General features: G+C 44.0%; 1 protein-coding gene across 4 annotated transcripts in view; it reads right to left on the reverse strand.

Annotated features, from left to right (window-relative positions):
• Mroh9 (maestro heat-like repeat family member 9) overlaps positions 1-19,750 on the reverse strand; it is an 81,529-nt gene that overhangs the window by 28,955 nt on the left and 32,824 nt on the right. For all 4 annotated transcript variants that reach the window (XM_005391717.2, XM_005391718.1, XM_013517641.1 and 1 more), the window contains 6 exons: positions 17,409-17,527; positions 12,252-12,401; positions 6,426-6,580; positions 3,239-3,404; positions 2,002-2,144; positions 713-850 (listed from right to left, as the gene is read on the reverse strand). In XM_005391717.2, the coding sequence (XP_005391774.1) occupies positions 713-850; positions 2,002-2,144; positions 3,239-3,404; positions 6,426-6,580; positions 12,252-12,401; positions 17,409-17,527 (871 nt within the window). The remainder of the gene's footprint in view (positions 1-712; positions 851-2,001; positions 2,145-3,238; positions 3,405-6,425; positions 6,581-12,251; positions 12,402-17,408; positions 17,528-19,750) is intronic.

Raw genomic sequence — 19,750 nt, forward strand, 5'->3', positions numbered from 1 at the left:
AAGTACCAAGAACCCATGGCCCATACAGAGTATACTTTCTGGGTCAGTTACAAGGTCACATTAGTATGTCATGTCAACAAGTCCCAATATCTTAATTCTTTTTTTTTTAATATCTTAATTCTTAATCTGAAAATTTGATCCTTATAATCAGAAACTTGCTATTCACTAAAGGACAAATGCAAAAACCTCCCTTTCCAGTAAAAGAAACATAAAAATTCTTTTTCATCCTAGTTCCCCAGATTTGCTAGGCTCGTTGAGCACAGGTCTTTACAGGCCTGCTTTTAAGCAAAGCTACAGAACTATTTGTTGTTGGCAGAGCAGGAATGACCTAAACTCCAGAAGGGAAGGAATCCAGACTCACCTTGAGCTCTGCATCAGAAAGACAAGTGTGCTCTGTAGTACGAGAGTAACTGGGTCATCCAGTAACGTGGAAGGAAAGGGGAAACATTCCCAAACAAAGCCTCTTGAAATCACTGAAGGTGTAGAAATCAAATGGCAATTTACATATTTCTTTTTTTTTTTTTTTTTGGTACTGGCAATAGAACTCAGGACCTTGTGCTTGCCAGGCAGGTGCTTGTGCCACTGAGCTATATCCCCGGCCCTGGCAATTTAAATAATTAAGACAGATTTAAAAATTGAAATAGATCCTGTGTCTCACTTGAGGAAAGGTGGGGAGAGACCAAACACCTCACCCCGAGCCCTCTGTTCTTACCTGGCCATGAGGTTCACCCCATCATGGTAGTAATATGTCTGGTAAATATGACTCCAGAAAAACTTGTTCTTTAGAGCCGTATCCACGTGTTGCAGTCCTGAGCAATTCAGCAGAATTCTCAGTGCCTCCCTGGCATAGCTATGAGGACCCAAACAAAGAGCGTCATCTTGAGACAATGACCTTCACATACCTAAGTCCTCGTGCCCTGCCTTTTCAGCCCTCCTGGCAGGGTACAGGTTTGGAGAAACGGGATGCTCCAGAAGAAGGGGATGGCCACATGCTTTCATCTCCCTTGATCAGTGGTACGTGGGACAGGAGATTAAATTGAAATTATAGCTCATAAAAGCTAGGATCAATCACAGAGCAGCTTGCTAATTTATTAGCTTATTTGCAATGGATTTCAACAAAGCAAAGGCGTGCAAAAGGTGCCCGTTTTCTTTCATGAATGCCATTAATGAATAGGACATGTTCTCCTCTACTCAAGCTGATTAAGTGTATATATCTTCTTAAAGCACAGGGAGTGGATTATGTATTTTTTTTTTTTAGGATTATGTATCTTCATAAAACTGTTTTAGAGCTCTGCTCGGTAACTACCTGACAGTTGCACTGCGAGTCCTCTGGAGGGCAGCACAAGCAGCTGTGCTCTCTTGGGCAAAGGGAATCCTGAACTTTTCCCTAGGAGGACCAGGGACTCACGTTGTAAGCCCACCCACCCCATTCTCAACCACAACACAGCTTTTCAGTTCACCACACACATCTGTGCACCTTATGTCTTTGTATGTGTATGATAACCCTGAGAAGTTACCACCAGAGAATGACTAGGGCTTGTGACCAAATGCTCCTCCCTTACAGATCTGACAGGGAGCACAGCAAGAATGAAATGTTTTGCGCTTGTGGCTCTTTCTGTGCCATGCACACATGCAGGGGACAGGCTATGTGCCGTCCAGGTCTTCAGGATGGTTATTTTACTGAAGACATCTGCCCTTCAGAGAAGAGAGCTTTGCCGGGTATGGTGGCACGCACCTGTAATCCCAGCACTCGGGAGGCTGAGGCAGGAGGATCGTTGCGAGTTCAAGACCAGCCTGGGCTACAAAGTGAGCTTGAGGCCAGCTTGAACTGCACAGCGAGACCCTGTCTCAAAAAGACAAAAAAAAAATAAAATAAAATAAAATAAAAGAGGAGAGAACATTGTAATGTTTGAATGTGCCACACCCAGGGTTGCACAAACCCCGCGTGAACACATGGAGTGGCTCATCCCGTATTGGATCTGAAGTAACCAGCGCTCTCACAGAGGCCTGTCCTGGGTCTGCACTCTCAGCTGACTGATGTAGAGGAGTTGAAACATGAGGGCCATGAAGAGCTCAGGAAAAAACTGGGCCACTGTTTTGTTATAGGAATTTATAGGCAAAAGCACGCACAGGGCCTGGGATGCCTGCAAAGGAAGGAAAATGGTATTAGAAAGGGAAGCTTCTCCCTGTAAACCCACGCTTACCAAGCAGAGGATGGGTGGGACTCTGTAACCTTCCTCAGCCTCCTTGAAGGAAGCACAAACCATGCCTGCATATTCTCTCATTCAGGAGCAGCTACTAAGTCCGCCGTGAACCAGAACTGTGCCAAGCATTCTCAGGCCAGGTGTTTGAGAGCACAGTGAAATGTCCCTGGCTCCCAAACCAGTGGGAAGCAAGCTGGTCCCCAAGAGGATATACATTCCAAGTTCCCCTTCATATGTGGCCATGAAGAATAGTCCCTGCACGCAAATGACCCAGGGAAGTGGGACAAGGAAGGGGAGGTGGGCCAGGCTGCCCATAGATCACTTGGTGTACTGACTTTTTTTTTGTTTTTTTTTTGAGACAGGGTCTTTCTTCATAGTCTAGGCTGGTCTTGAACTCACTATGTAGCCCAGGCTGGCCTCGAACTCTCACCCACCCTCCTGCCTCGGCCTCCTGAGTGCGGGAGTACAGGTGTGTGCCACTACCGGGTGGTTTTATTATATTTCTGTAAGATCTGAATTTACTCCTAAGGGTGATAATTTGGGTCTTTGGGAGATACATAATGATAGACAGAAGTGAAATTAGGCCTTCACAGTCCACAAAGCTGTGTAGGATCGAGGTAGCAGCTCTCTGGCTTCATCACCTCCGCTGTCCGCCTGCTCAACTCACCCTGAATCTGTAGGCCTCACACATTCACTGACCTCCATTTCCACAGGGCTTTCGGTCTCCTTCCTGTCTCTCTCGGGTGTACACAAGGATCATCCTCACCTCAGAGGGAGGCTGGTAACCTATACCATTCCTGTCACTTTCTTTCCCCCGACACCATTTTAGATTTCCCTGGACATCTGACATGTGTCTTCCCCGTCTCTGTCTCTTAGCAGAACATAAGCCCTGTGGTCAGGGTGTGGCACAACGCATCTGTGTAGGGTGAGTGGGCAGATGAGGGCAGACTGTGTTGAGGAAGGACAAAGTCTGCGCACACAGGGTTGGTAAGGGGAGAACAACGCTGGGAAGAAACACTCATTGTGGTCATCACCGCCAGAGGCATCATGTTGGTGGCATCCAAGATGAAGCATTTCCCTTCCTGCAGGCTGTCCTCCACCTCCCAAGGCTTGTCCTTCAGCACCAAGAGGATTGCCTTCAGCACCTGCGGGGCGACTTGTGGCTTGGTGCCCACTGCCTGCCACATCAGCATCACAGCTCTGCAAACACAAAGTGCTGTGAACGCAGGCAGATCCTAGGTTGGCTGTTCCCCACCAGATGCAGTGACGTGGATCACATTTTTACACAGCAAAGACAGTACAGACAAGTACTGTCTGAGAAACAAGCTGAGATCCTCATGTCCAAACGATGCCCTAGATGTCTTAGCCTCAAAAAGAGAGGAAGATTATAAGTGACAGCTTATGGAAAATACAGTCTGAAAGTCTGTGGGTCCATTTCTTGCTGAGATTTAAGTTTCTATGTAGCTCAGTGTCAACAACTGATCAATTTTCTGCACCCTGTACTCTGCTCATCCACTAGGCAAATGGTGGTGTATTTAAAGATTGATATAGGAATGCAAATTAATCAATCAGCAATATACAGATCAATTTATTTAAAACCTAAATAAATAACAACAACAACAGAAAACCTGAGCTCAGAAGCACATACCACATTGCCCAAGGCCACATGTTTAATTAGTAACACAGGTGTGCCCGGAGCCCTGACGTGGGGCCCTCTGGCCCCTCCCTCCTTTCCCACCTAGCCACGTTCCACAGGTAGACTGAGTATTGCTTATCTTAAACCGCTTCACATCTCCGTGCCAATAGAATCTTGGTATCTTGTCAATCCACACTGGGCTCTGAGATCTATCCTTCAGTCTTTCTGCAGTTGGGCTCCTAATCGGGGATCTGGTCCTCCAAAACATGGATATACCCAGCTCTGTAGAACCTTGTACCCAGCTGGGTCCTTCCTGCAGGGCTCATGTTGAGAGCCACGTGGACACCAAGTCTCATGTGCCCTGTCTCACTTTCTCACTTCTTGTGGCTGACCAGATTTTCCATTCACTTCTGCAGTTTAGCTGAACTCCAAATCCTGGCTCCCCACAAGCCCCCTTGAGACAGGATCTCACTGTGCAGTTCAGGCTGACCTTGAACTTACTTTGTAGTCCAGGCTGGCCTTGAACTTATGCCTCAGCCTTGTGAGTGCTGGGGTTCAAGGAAAGCACCACTAAGCTCCTCCCCCACCTCTTGGTGATTTTCAAAACACATCAAAATGAGGGCTAGAAGGGTTTGCTTATCTTGTTTTCTAATCAAAAGAAGAAGAATGTTTAATTTGCATAAGAATAAGGTGTTAATCTAAAGGATTACAGGATTTGCCCGCGAGAGGAAAAGTCATTTGTAAACACAGGGATTTTCTAACCAAAAGAAAGGAAAACATCCCCTGAGTGACAAAGATGGCTGTCCAGAGGTTAGATGATCAACTCAGCACACAGCCTACTGCCCTGCTCTCCTGCCCAGAAAGACCCTTTTGTATACTGAATTCTTTGAAATGATCGTTAGAACAAGAGCCTGGCCATTTGAAATAAAACCTGAAGGGCTGGTGATATAGCTCAGTGGCATAAGCGCCTGCCTGGAATAAAACCTGATTTCCTTCCTATCAAGTCTCCCATCTGTCTAACTTTTTTTTTTTGTTTTTTGAGACAGGGTCTCACTATGTAGTTCAGGCTGGCCTTGAACTCACTGTGTAGCCCAGGCTGGCCTGGAACTCCTGGCGATCCTCCTGCCTCAGCCTCCCGAGTGCTGGGATTGCAGGCGTGCGCCACCATGCTCAATCTCCTTTCTGAATATTGGCTGTCCTGTGGCAAGCACTGTTGCAATAGGAAGTCCCATCTTCCCAGTGCATAAATCAGAAGTAGAGGGATGTGGTTTTCAAAGTTTTAATGTACTGTGTCCGTTAGAGTCATACTGTCCCACAGGCTTACATTAGCATTTTTTTCTTCAATATATTTCTTGTGATCCTGGATCATGACTTTCAGATTAACAGTCAAGGGGCAGGAGACTTCCAATTATATTTGGCAATTTTTAATGTCTCTCTTTTTTTTTTTTTGGTGGTGGTGGGTAGAAATATTTTATGTCTGTCCTTCATAAACAAGAAAAAAACACTCTGTGTGGATTTTCTTCCTTTAGAGAAAAAGAGTAAATTCACCAAATGGTAAGAAAAATCTATTATCACTTCGAGGACAGGCTTGCTCCTGGAGGATATGCAACAGAACATAATTGAAAGCCTCAGCCAAATAAAGGTGACATCAATCGTTTCTTGAGGACCCACTGTGTGCCGGCTATTCGCCAAAGTTACGAGTAGCATTTAGGATCATATTATTATAGACAGCTAAGTTAGGTAGAAATATGGCAGGCAGCAGTCAGACAGGGCTGGGCCCTCAGGAGTCAGTGCAGAAGATGAAGACACAGAAACTGTGGCTGGAGGTGCACCTGAAGAAGATCAAAGTCACAGTGGCTGGATTCACTACTTCCCTAAGGGATAACGGAAGCTTAGGGTTATTGATATCACCCCTTTGAGATTTCCCATTATCCTATTAGGGGTGGGACATCCTCTCCCACCCACTAAGACTAAGACTAAGACTACTAAAACTAAGGACAAGGCTAAAACTAGATTATCGACCAAGGTTAATGATGTCACCCATGTGCCCTTGCTACCACTGGATCAATATTACCTAAGCGACTATACTTGCGATCTTATTGGTTCATCATAATTTTGACCCATGTTGTACCTGCCTCATGATTTTGCTGTCTAACGCCTCCTTGTGGGCTCATGGCAACCAATTCCAGACCCCTCCTGTCTCTCAGGGGATATTCCTATTCCGTGTTCCTTTCCTTCAATAAATTTTCCTACTCTTAACCTCCGTTGTTCCTTAGAGTTTATTTTTCGACATGAGGAAAGACTGAAGAAGGAAGGGCAGAGCAGAGAGGAGGGAGCCGCACTCCTCCTTTTACCAGGAACTGGGAGTATCTGACAGCTAGCATTCTCCCAATATCAGTGTCTAAGCCTTACATAGTACCAGTATCTACTATGTTAGTATCTAAGCCTTACAGTCATCTACATGGCACAAAAATAGATCTCAGAGAAGAAACCAGGCCTGGAAGTGACAGCCCAAGACTTGAGCCCGTGTCCCTCTGCCTGTGAGCTGGTGAACAAACGCGAGGAGGGGCGAGGAGAGGCCGTACTTGTCCGCTGGGACTGGGTAGTCCAAGAGCTGAAAGATGACAGCTTTGGGCGACGATTGTGTCAACAAGGTGGCAACCTCCAACAAGACATCCTTTATAAAGTAAGAAGGATTTTCATTCAGTTGCTTATAAATAGTGTCCACCAGCTGAGACACCTGAAAGAGAAATTTTGCGGGTCAACAAGTCTCCTGTTTCACGGTCACTTTGACACCAAGATATTGCTTGGGTGTGACAATCCAGTCTCTCTGCATGAGCACAGCGGCAATGAATGCACAAGCGAGGACAAGCAGGAATCACATTTACACAATGCAGAATATTTGTTTAAATGAAGAACTAAACTGTGCATTTATGGACATTAGGAAGATACTCATTAAATTTCTGTTTGTTTTGGGAGGCTAGACTTCATTAGACAACATGTAGAAGATTAGTAATAGAAAATGTATACCTAGCTCAAATCCTTATAGAAGAAAGTCAAAACAACTGAGTAGAATAACAATGGGAGAAATTTACTCCAAAACAACTTTGTGAAAAGTAAAGACCATTTGAATGCACGCACGTACTGAAGGGGTGAGCCAGGGATGGGAGAACGAGTGAAAGGTAAAACGTTGAACCTTTGAACTGTAACCTTGCACACTCTACTCACAAGTCCCACACTCATTTTGTTTTTTACTCCTTTGTACTTACTTTTGAACAAGGAGAATTCTATCTAGGCCTGGAATTTGTCTTACATCAATAAAGCAAAGGAAAAAAAATAAATGGAGTGTGAGAGATTGCAGGGTGTGCCTGGGACCCATGTGCTCCCAGGTGAGCATGAGGTGATATTAAGCCCAGGCTCTTGCCCAAGGACCTCTTCACTTCTAGGGCTTACGGCTGCTTCCTCTCCTTGTTGCCCTCCTGCTTTAGGTGCAAGAAACCTCTCAACAAGCTATGTCACTGTGTGATGAACTACAGGAAGGGTGATCTGTTTGAATCCCGCAAGAGAGACTTGGTGCACTAGATTTTTTTAAAGATTGTAAACCTATGTGTTGTTTGTAAGATTTAGGAGATGTTCAGGACCGTTTTTAACCATACACAATTTTTCCTTTTATCCGGCTTTCTTTTTGGTTTTTGGTTTTTTGGGTTTTTTTCCAGTACCAGGAATCGAACTCATGACCTTGAGCTTGCCAGGCGCTGTGCCACTGGGCTAAATCCCCAGCCCTTTATTCTTTCTTTCTTTCTTTCTTTCTTTCTTTCTTTCTTTCTTTCTTTCTTTCTTTCTTTCTTTCTTTTCTTTCTTTCTTTGAGACAGGGTCTCACTGTGCAGTTCAGGCTGATCTTCAACTCATTTTGTAGCCCAGGCTGGTCTCGAACTTGCAATAATCCTCCTGCCTCAGCCTCCCGAGTGCTGGGATTACAGGTGTGCGACACCACACCTGGGATTACAGGTGTGCGACACCACACCCTATAATCAACTTTAGACTCTAACTCCATTTAAGAATCTACTTTATTCAGTAGCTCAACTGTTGGTGAGAGCTGTGATGATCATTTAACTTGACGAATCCCATTTTTAGTGATTTACTGTACTGGCGGTTAGTTTTACACATCTGGTTTTCTAGTGGCTTCTTCTACGCAAACTTGGTATGTTTTCCTCCAGCCTCTCTCGGGGTGCTCCTCTGGCTCCCTCGGAGCACTGTCTTGTCAAGGAGAAGGCCTCGCTCTCTGTGCTCTGAAGAACGCTCCTGTCTGTAGCTGCACAGGCGTTTCTCCCTGAGGCGCCCCTCCCGCTTTCCTGCTTCCCTCCGCTTGCGTACAAGTGTTCAGCTTCTTTTCCGTTACTTTGCACTGCGGGCTCAGGAGAGGGTACTGGTTGTTCGGCCTCCTGTCCTCATCGGGGAGCGCGCTGAGGCCTGTGACCTGTACAATGTACAGGGCTCCAGGACAGATGGTCCCCCTCACTTTGTTTAGAGCTCTGTTGTTGTCATCTTGAGATTTTTAATACTTTTCTCTTGGGGCTTGTGTTTTATCAGCTAAGCCCAGGGGACAGTGGAGCACAGAAGCCATCGCAGTGGTGGAGTCTGCTGTGGCTCTTGTGGGCCCCTTCGCTTAGAGAGCTCGCAATGCCCCGCGTGCCTGGAATTCAGCGAGCATCCCACAGCGTGCTTACCGGAACTGCAGCCACTTGGCTGAACAGTGATGGCGCGCAAGCCCAGAGGAAGATGGAACTGTACGGACTGAGTGTGCCCTCCAGGCCTCTCGTGCCTGGCACTTCATCCGCAAAGCAAGTGCTGAGAGGTGACACCTTTCAGAGGTGACTGGGTGCCGTATGTGGTTGTCACAGGAAGTAGGTTAGTCACTGGGGCAGTGGGCTCCTGATAAAAGGGGAGTGTGGCGCCCTCCTCTCTGCTCTGCCTTCCTCCTCCTGCGTGAGACGGTGCATCAAGAAGGGGACTTCCCAGCTTCCAGCGCGGCAAACGCATTAATCTCTTCACTACAGTTCCCCCGCCTCTGATACCCTCTTCTAGCAACACGAACTGAAGCCCTTAAATTCTTTTCTCTCTTTCCTAACACATCAGCGAGCTTGAAGGTAAACAATGTTAATGGAATATGTGAACGAGAAGAAGTGAAATAAAAACAGCTGAGTCAGGGTTTTTTTCCCTCCCTTGTCTTTTTGAGACAGATTTTTACTATGTAGCTCAGGCTGGCCTTCAACTCACTATGTAACTCAGGCTGGCCTGGAATTTGTGGTGATCCTCCTGCCTCAGCCTCCTCAGTGCTGGGATGACAGGCGTGTGCCTCCACTCCAGGCAAACTGAGTTAGTTTTGTGTAGTGTTTCCACTGTTCTACTTCTGGAAAGAATGAAATCCATACACATGTATGAAATACAAATTGCATTATTTTACTGATTATACGTATGAGTTAAATGCATTTATTTATGTATTTGGACTTGGGATTGAGCCCAGGGCCTCTGCACAGAGCTATCGGCCAGCTACTTTTATCTTTTTATGCTTTTAATGTCAATATTCTCTCTTTTTTTTTCTTGTTAAGACAGGGTCTTGCTATGCAATTCAGGCTGGCCTTGAGCTCATTTTGTATCCTAGGCTGATCTCAAACTCGCAACAATCCTCCTGCCTCAGCCTCCCAAGTGCTGGGATTACAGGTGTGCGCCACCATGCCTGGCCCATCCTTTTTTAAAATTGTTTTATTAGTACATATTTGTTGTGTATGGTGTTTACATTTATCTTAGGGAGTAAATACATGCACTTAACATTTCTTTATTCTCTCCCTCTCTGGATTCCTTTCTCCTATTATTATTACTGCTATTACTACTCATGTTTGTGAAAAAATATGGAATACTTTACAAATTTCCATGTCATCCTTGCGCAGGGGCCATGCTAATCTTTTCTGTATTGTTTCAATTTTAGTATACAGGCTGCCGAAATGAATACCCTTCTTATTTTTTCATTTTGAGAAAGGGTCTTGCTAAATTATTAAGTGGTCCAGGCTGAGCTCAAATTTGCAGCCCTCTTACATCAGTCACTCCAAGTACTGGACTTACTGGGGTGCAGCACCACACCCAGCTACATGCTCTTGCATTTACATTTACAGCTAGCACTAGACAATATAATATGGATCACAAAGGCTGTACTAATATTTAAAATTTGTAATTATTCTTTTTTACTCACAAAGACATTAAATGGGGAATAAGAACTCCATGATAACTTGAGTGAGAGTAGAGGGAAAGATAACTCTTATAGGCTTAGCCATTTAATGACAGTTCTCCCCACATCATGAAGGCACAATCCCATTATTCACTCTGTACTAAGCCCCACAAATTAGTCACCTGCGTCAGGTGAAGGTCCTTGAAACTCAAGGGCTACGCAGGAGGTTTGAATCATGACTCTGCTGTGTTAGTGTTATTAATGCATTTGTTTTTTTAAAAGCTAAAGAAATAAAGTAGTATAATTTGGTATAATTTGCAGGTGCATATTCATGAAAGGATTCTCTATAATTTCCTTCATGCTTGAAATGTTTCACTTGATTTAAAAAGACTCACTTTATTAAAGTAACATAACAAACATGGCAAGAAATGTGTATGACAAGAAATAGACACGTAACAAAACCACACTATAGCTAAATTTTAAAAGTGACTTGTGTGCCCATCAACAGATGAATGAATATTCAGATCCCTCAGAAGAAATGTGGTAGGCACTTGTGGTGGATTGACAACTGCTGGTCAATTTATAACCCCCAGCTGAACTGAACCAGCGTGGTGCTGGGTGTGGGAGGCCCACCTGAGGACTGTTGGCAGCGGCATAAGAAGCAGAACTGGAGAAGAAGAAGTGAGGCTGTTGGGAGTTGAGAGAAGCTCTCGGGAACTGAGAGAAGCTGTTGTGTGTTATTAGAAGCTGTAGGGAGCTGTTGGTTCCCTTGGAAGAGCTTCTCATGCTGGCTTTCCTGATGAACTTGGCTGCTCTCATCATCCAGGAAGCTTGGGGCCTTGTCACTGAGAATGGCTTCAGTTCACTTTGGGGGAGCTCTGGTCCTCACCTTGAGCATCACTTCCTGGCTCCAGAAGGGAAGATGGTACACTGCCAGTCTCCTGGAGAAGCTTGTCGCATTGGCTTCCCTGATGGGAACTCGGCTGCCCTCACCATCGGAGGAGCTAGGGACCTCACTGTTACTGAGGATGGCTGTGGTGCTTTTCAGGGGAGCTCTGGTTCTTACTTTGAGCATCACTTCCTGGCTCCAGTGCAGGTCCCTCAGCCTGCAGATCCTTCATCCTGCTGGCACAGACTTCCTATATTCCACCACTGACCTTTGGGTTTTCACAGCGCAGATCTGTGAAATAGGCCTGCATGAGACATTGTGGTGGGCTCTAAGCCTCCAGTTAGATTCGTGGGAGGCATTGTTATGAGCTGTAAGTCTTCAGCTGGACTCATGCAGGACATTTCCATAAGATCTAGACCCTCAGCTGGATTCTTTGGTATTTAGTGTGTGGAAAGATTTCCTGTACTCTTTTTGTATATGATCTTTGGCTGACTATTATAAATAACCATTTTTTGGTCTTTTTGTTTATTTATTTATTTATTCATTTATTTTGGTACCAGGAATTGAACTCAGGACCTTGTGCTTGCTGGGCAGGTGCTTGTGCCGCTGAGCTATATCCTCAGCCTCCCCCATCCTTTTTTTTTTGTCTTTTTTTGAGACAAGGTCTCACTATGCAGTTCAGCATGGCTTTGAGCTCACTCTGTAGCTCAGGCTGGTCTCAAACTCACAACGATGGTCCTGCCTCAGCCTCCCAAGTGCTGGGACTACAGGAGTGTGCCACCATGCCCAGCTATAAATACTCTTATGAAATATGTGTCCTGTATTATATTGTTCCCCTTGCAAATAACCCCAAACCATGAGAACACTTATAATGGTATACTACTATTCAGCCATAAGAAGGATAAATTTGAGTCATTTTAAGAACATGAATACATCCTCAGACCAGAACGTTAAGTAAAATAAGCAAGAATGAAAGGTTAAATATCAGATGGTTTCTCCTGTATGAGAAACCCAAGATATAAATGATTTAAGAGCAACATAAAAGAGAGGGTAGAAGACAGGTGGAGAGGGCCGGGGATATAGCTCAGTGGCACAAGTGCCTGCCTGGCAAGAGCCAGGTCCTGAGTTTGATTCCTGGTACCAAAAAAAAGAAAAGAAAATAGGGGGAGGTACACTTTGTGGAGATGGGAAGGGGACCTGGGGCGGGGAAGGGGAAGATGGGGAGAGGAAGGGAAAGTACAAATGCTTGAGCTTCCGATGCACTTTGGAAATGTCAAGTACTTTGTCAAGCACCTTACCCTGGTGATCTTCTGGGCGTGATATTTCAGAGTCAGTTTCAGTATGGCTGCTGCTTTGGTTGTGGTTTCTTGATTAGATGTGGAGAGTTTCGTCAGGAGATACAACACAAAGTCAGTCAGCAGGGAGGGCAGTAAGGTTTGTCCTATGCTCTGAAACCAAGAAGACAAATGTGACTTCAGGCATGTGGAGGACACAAAGCTTTCATGGGTTCGGTGGGTCCCCTTCATAAGTGTTCATGGAAAGATGATTGTGTTCTAAAAATAGTTTAATTTTTTTCTCATGATTTTAAAATAACTCTGCTGTTCAAGTATGTTGGTAAACTTCTTCACTTTTGAAAATAAATTGGGTAACTCAGAAACAAGGATGTTGGGTGTGGCAACATAGAAACAATGACCTATCAGTGATACCTCAGGAGAAATCCTCACAAGGACAAGAAGTGAATATTAAGGAAAGCATAAGACTCATAAATGTCATGATCGAGTCATTTATGTGAGGCCTCCCAAAAGGTAAATAGAGTCAAGAAGTTATAAGAAATGGTTCCTATCATCAATGTCTGATGACAACTATTGCAAAGGGCTCTATCAAAACCATACATTCATCCTAAGTAAACTTGAGCCTAATCTAACAGACTTGACACTGGAGGATCCAGATCTTTGTTTGCAGGCAAAACAAAACAAAACACACACTTACATGCGGGGTGAACAACTCTCCCTATTGGGAACATGGCGTTTCTAGCTCCTTGGGCAAATAATATCTGAGCAGTGGTCATCTTGTTGCAAAACACAATGGGAAGGCTCTGCCCTAGAGACCGAAAGACAAGCTGGACAGAAGGGGAGTGAGGAAAGCTACCTGCCCCATGAAAGGCAGTTAATTTTATTTTTTCTTTTGGTACTGGGACTACCAACTCATGACCTCAGGCTTGCCAGGCAAGCGCTTATGCCACTGAACTATATTCCCAGCCCTGAAAGGCAGTTAAGACCAGACAGCATAAACTACCAGACGGATGTGAGGGTCACCTGCCACACCCACGGTGCTTCTGGCAGCTCAGTATGGCTGGGAAAGAAACCAGTTGGCTCATGAGCATGGCCACAGCATTAAATGGGGTGCTGGCCGCCATACTGCAGAGCCCAATGCTTCTGCCTGGCCTGAACAAGGGATGTGGCCTGTTGAATTCTGTCCTTCTGTTCTAGATCTTGCTAATGCTTTCTTTAGTATTCCTCTAGCTGCTGAGTCCCTGCGCTCGTTTGCACTCACATGGAATGGAGAGTCCCGACCCTCTGGGGGTGCTGCCCTGGGGCTACTTACACAGCCCCACCCTGTGCCCCAGGACAGAGTAGGACCTAAGTGTGTTATCCTTCCCGTCCTGCCCCACACACTATAGAAAGTATTTCATTATGTGGAGGATGGTGTTCTGGCCTTTGAATGTTTTATAGGTTTTAAAAACCTGGGAAGGTAGACAAGGACCTCTGCAGGAACAGGAGTGAGAAGACTAATCCCTTAGTCCCTGGCTTACCACTCCCTCTCCCTGAAGCTAACAGAAGACTGAGAAGCCCCTGTGACAGCCTCTCTGCTGTACAGCACCCCATGGACTCCGTAGTGGCTGCTGTGCTGCAAAACGCAAGATCGGGCATGCTTGTGGCGGTGGAAGGAGGGCTTTGCCTCGTGCTCCATGGGAAATGTTTTTTCTGGTTAAACGAGTCTGATCAGGCCTTACACACCAGGCCTCTCAGCTGAAAGGGAAAGCTGCCCTGAATGGAATCATGGAGCTCAGTTGGGAAACATGTCTTGGGTAGCCCTTTTCATGAGGCCTCCGGTGGGCCTTATACCACTTCTCATTTTTGGTCCATGTCTGTTTAACCTCTTTGTTAAAATTGTGTTGTCCAAAATTGATAACAAATGGGACTCTCTCAAGGATATTGAGCTGTCCATACCCCCACAAATCTCACTCATCCTCACACCGGCCCACTAGAGAGGGATATTAAAGCCCTGACAAGAGAAGAAATCCTGAAGTGACTTCTAGTTGCATGTTCAACTTGCCCATCTCCAGAGGGTGCCGTGTCCCACAGATTCACCTTTATGTAAACTTGGGGCCCTGTGACAGACCCCACAGCAAAAGTGGGGACCTTAACTCTTTACTCCTTATCAGGAAGTACCGAAAAAGATGCAGCATCCCAGTGCCCTAAGTGATTTTAGGGTCTGAACTCGTAGGGGGAATGTTAGGCAGGGAATGAGACATTAGCAGCTTACCTGAGGGCACTACATGAAAAACAAAGATGTGATTTTTTTCGTTTGTTTTCTTAATTATTAGTTATTCATAATCCAAAGAAGCTTATGGTTTCAAGTTACGGTCCAAAAGAACATAACCTCCTCTGAGCATGCTGGTAAGGTCCAGGGCCTGGACCAAGTCCAGACCTTGGGCAAGGACTCAGAATGACTAGATGGAAACATTTTATCTACACAAATTTTTTGTTCTTTAAAGTTAATTAAAATAATCCCATTTGTCCTTGTGATAGAATAATAACTTTGGAGGGAGGGAATGATGTTCTTGCAGGTCCACTGAATCATACAAATGTACCCTGAGCCTTAATTTGGGGCAACTGCCATCTTGGCACTTGCTTGCCCTGTCCTATAAGGCTGTACTTCTGGCTCACACCTCCTTTTCTTTTCTTTTTTTTTTTTTATTTTAAAGAGTAAAAGAAGGATAACATAGTAATAGGGGGGCTTACCAAATTACAGACAAAGTGGTAGGAAATTATCAATGGTTGTTGTTTTACGTATTGTTATCTACAAGATAGTTTCTGAGGAAAACAAATAGACAAATAATAGTGAGCTACAGACAAAAGTGGTAGGTTATTATCAATGGCTGTTGTACTATACTTTGGTAACTTTAAAGTGGTTTCTAAAGAAAATAAATAGAGCTATACATGAGTGACCAATTGAATAATCATTGACTATTCTCAATGGTTGTTGTAGGAAACACATAATAATAAACATATATTGGTTTACAAAACAGCATAGGAACAATACAAACATTACAGAGTTATGGACAGATTAGTAGGAAAATACCAATGGCTGCTGTAATACATGGTGGTATCTTCAAAGTGGTTCTCAGGAAGACAGAGATACCCAAGAAAGATCTAACAAGTAGTTACAGCCTAAGGGTTGTGAAAAATAGTGTATCACCTCCTCACCAGTGACTCCTTTCACTGAGGTGTGATGGCTGGAAGGAAGGCCAGGATTGAAAAGAAGGACTGAGAGACTTGCACCTGTGTCTAGCAACAGGCTGTTTTCTTTCTCCTCTATTGTCATGATTACCCAGGGCTCCTCCGTGGAGATGAAGTCTGGCCAGAGGGAGAAGGCAGAATATGCCCTGGGCCCCCTTATTCCTGTTAAACTAACTGGTAGGATGGTTCTGAGCTCTGGGGCCTCTGCTTCAAAGGGAAGACCAATCTCCAGTGGTCACCTTTGCATTCAGGGCATGGCCCAGGGGGCTTGTTAGGGCAGTTCTTCTTGAGGTGGCCTGGCTTTTAACAGTGCTAGCAGATGAATGTAGTCGCTGAGTTCTTCTTGGGGCCCTGAAAATCAGACTTAGGGTCTGTTTCTCTTGGTGCTGCAGCAAAAGCAGCTGGTTTTTCTCGGTCTCTTTGTTTTCTCTCCTTGGCCTCCTCCTTGTCACGGCTATAGAATACTGAGGAGGCAATTCTTACTAATATCTCAAGTGAGCCATCTGGGGTGAAAGTCATTTTTTCTTTTCTTTCTTTCTTTTTTTTTTTCCAGTACCAGGAATCGAACTCATGATGTCACGCTTGCCAGGCAGGCACTGTGCCGCTGAGCTAAATCCCCAGCCCGAAAGCCATTTTTTGTAGGTTTTTCTCTCCAGCCTCCCAGCACATTGGGACCCCACTTAATGTCCTCTCCCCAATCACATCTCCTTTTTGTAATAATTTCTGTCTTCACTTCTACAAAGCTCTTCTGTGTCTTGGCTTATACCTTCATCAAGAACACACAGTCTGAGCCAGGGGTGCTGGCACACACCTATAACCATAGCGCTCAGGGAGGCTGCCTGCCTGGGTAATTTAGCAATTTAGGGAAAATCAATCTCAAAATAAAAAATAAAAAAAGGACTTGGGATGTAGCTCAGTGCAAAGGTCTTGGGTTCAATCCCCAGTACTGTGAACAAACAAATAAACACAGGGACTGAGGCCCCACCTGCTGGCACCATGAGGTATCATTGCTTCAGCAAATCCTCAGCCTCCCACAATTCCTACCACTTCAGCGTGGAAGTAGAAACACAGCTTGACATATATGGAGTTTTCTGAGGAGCCCCTAGACACACCCCAAAAGATGAGCTATCTTGAAGGGCTTCCCCGTCCACTGACAGCTGTCTCCGGCCCTGGGCTTGAAGACATCGCAGCCTGTGCATCAACCTGTGCATCTGAAGGAGGTGATCCAGGGGTTCAGAACACAGTCTCATGGGTACAAAGGATACAACAGTGTAAAAGTTATTTGCCCGGTATTGGGGTTCTCCTGCAAATTATCATTTTTCTATCTTGTAGTTCTTTTAAATAAAATCCAAGTCAGAGTGTCATTTTGATTTTTGCAAAGTAAATTATGATAGTTTTGAAAAGCTTCTTAATTGGTGACTCCATTAATTTTGCTAAATAATCAATTTTAGTGAAACAGAAAGAAATGTAACTATGAAACACCTGTCTCACTAGTGTTGCAGACCCACTAATTAAAATAATATAAATGGCTGCATTTGGGAAAAATAGGCATAGGTTTTTTTTTTGTTTGTTTGTTTTGTTTTGTTTTTATGTTTTTTTTTTTTTTTTGGTCTTTTTGAGACAGGGTCTTGCTATGCAGTTCAGGCTGAACTTGAGCTAATGTATGTAGCCCAAGCTGGTCTCAAACTTGCAATGATCCTCCTGTGCTGGGATTACAGGTGTGCGCCACACTCCTGGAAAGGCATAATTGTTATTAACAGGAATGGAAATCAGGAAACCAAGTGCTCTGTATATTATTTACCCTTTGCCTCAACTATATTTTTTAAAATGCAAAAATATCTATGAAAAACATAAGCTTTGTTGAAAGAAGTTGCCACTAAGCATAATAACATAGGAAAGAAAAGCCACAGGACAAAGTGGAGGCTGAGATACCTGAGCGAGTTTAGTTTTGTCTTGTTTCAAGATCCCGGGTCGGAATTCAGAATCAGGAGGCAGGAGGCAGGAATTTCCACACTCATACTGCATCTTAGCTTTATATTTTTGGAAGTCTGCTGTACTAAGGAAAAGAGTTTCAGGTTTTTATTTGATAATGACATTGCTATTTCCAACTTTTCTTTCCTGCCCAGTTCTAGAGATCTGAGGTTTTCAGAATATTTGACACTTCAGATTTTTCTTTTTTTTGGTACTGGGAATTGAACTCAGGACCTTGTGCTTGCCGGGCAGATGTTTATGCCACTGAGCTATAGTCCCAGCCCCTCACTGCAGATATTTTAGTCACATAAAATATCATGATGGCACTGAGCCAGAATTTATAAACTATTTAAAAGAGGCCATGTGGGGTTGGGGATGTAGCTCAGTGGCACAATGCCTGCCTGGCAAGTGCAAGGTCCTGGGTTTGATTCCTGGTACCAAAATAAATAAATAAGTAAATAAATGAGGTCATGTGAAATCTGAAGGACATAAATAATTTTAATAGATTGACTGATATCACATACATTTAAGTCATCAAATACAGTAGATTGCCCAGTGCACTGGAAAGGCTATTGCTAAACTGGAAGGTTTATTCATCAGAGAACAAAGTTGGAGGTTGTTTGTTCACTTGTTTGTTTTGAGACAAGGTATTGCTATGTAGTCTCCAGACTGGCCTCAAACTCATGGTGATCCTCTTGCATCAACCTCCCAAATGCTGGGATTACAGGTGTGATCTACCATACCCTATACAAAATTGGAGACATTTTGAAAAGAGCTGAGGAATGGTGTCCCACGAAAGTCAGAAATTCTCAATAATAGATTCAGATTAAAGATGTCTTTAGTTCTAAAGAAGGCAGGTTCCAAAGACTTCTGTTTGTTTTTTAATAGCTTTATAGATATCTAATTGACATATAGCAATTAAAGTATACAACTCAGTAAGTTTTCATGTATGTGTGCACCCATTAAACACCTTGCTGTAATCAAGAAATGAGTATGTTGCTGGGCATGGAGGCACATGCCAGTAATCCCAGCACTCAGGAGGCTGAGGCAAGAGGATCTTTGCGAGTTCGAGACCAGCCTGGGCTCCAAAGTGAGCTCAAGGCCAGCCTGAACTGCACAGCGAGAACTTGTCTCAAAAAGACAAAAAAAAAAAAAAAAAAAAAAAAAGAACATGTCTTTTGCCTCCAGCTTTCCTCATGTCCTGTACCTTCTCACTCCTCCTTCACCTACTTCCTCACTCTAGGCAGCTGCTGCTCTGCTTTCCACCAAGGTTGGGTTTACTGATCTTATGGAGGCAAAGCCGTGAAGTGTATGCTCTTTTTGGCCCCTTTCATTCATCATAGCTATTGAGATTGACCCATATCATTGCATGTCTCAGGAACTCATTTCTTTTTTTTTTTTTTTTGCCGGTACCGGGAACTGAACTCATGAACTCGCACTTGCCAGGCAGGCACTGTGCTGCTGAGCTAAATCCCCAGCCCTTTTTCATTTTTATTTTTTATTTATTTATTTTTTTTAAGGAAGATGGTTTATTTGGAAAAAAGCATAAAAAAAGAAGATAGCTAGCTACTCTGGAAAAGCAGGGTACATCAGAAAGTGAACACCACTCCTTTCTTTTTCTTTTTTTTTTTTTAACCAATGAATACTACTTTCTATCTATGTCACAACCTCTATACATTCACCTGCGGATGGGTATTTGCATTGTTTCCTGTTTGCGGCTGTTACAGGAAGGCACAACAAACATTAAAATGCAAATACACACCAAGTTGTGGAATGAATGGAGGATACAGTAGTAGTTTCTGCTTAACCTTTTAGGATAGTGCCAAATCATTCTCTGTCAGCAATGTGGAAGTGTTTGAGTTCCAGTTGCTGTACATCCTTAGCCACAGGGTGTATGCTATACCTCCTCAATAGCACATCCTGCGATAGCACATCCTTAATGACATATCCTAAATAACACCTTGTACGGTTTCAATTTTAGGCATTCTAATGGGTGTGTAGTAATATCTCACTGTAGCTTTAATTTACCTCTCTTTTATTATTATTATTATTATTTTTTTCCCGGTACCGGGAATTGAACCCACAACCTCACATTTGCCAGGCAGGCGCTGTGCCACTGAGCTAAATCCCCAGTCCCAATCTACCTATCTTTAATGACTACATTGAACATCTTTTGATGTGCATTTGTCATCTGTGTTTCTTTGGTGAAATAACTTCACTTCAATTATGATTTTTTTCATTTGGCCATCTTTTTTCTTACTGAATTTTGAATGTTCTCTGTCTTTTTTTTTTTTTTTTTTTTT

This window comes from Chinchilla lanigera, unplaced genomic scaffold (assembly GCF_000276665.1).
Source record: "Chinchilla lanigera isolate Chin_1 unplaced genomic scaffold, ChiLan1.0 scaffold00041, whole genome shotgun sequence".
NCBI classification, from domain to species: domain Eukaryota; kingdom Metazoa; phylum Chordata; class Mammalia; order Rodentia; family Chinchillidae; genus Chinchilla; species Chinchilla lanigera.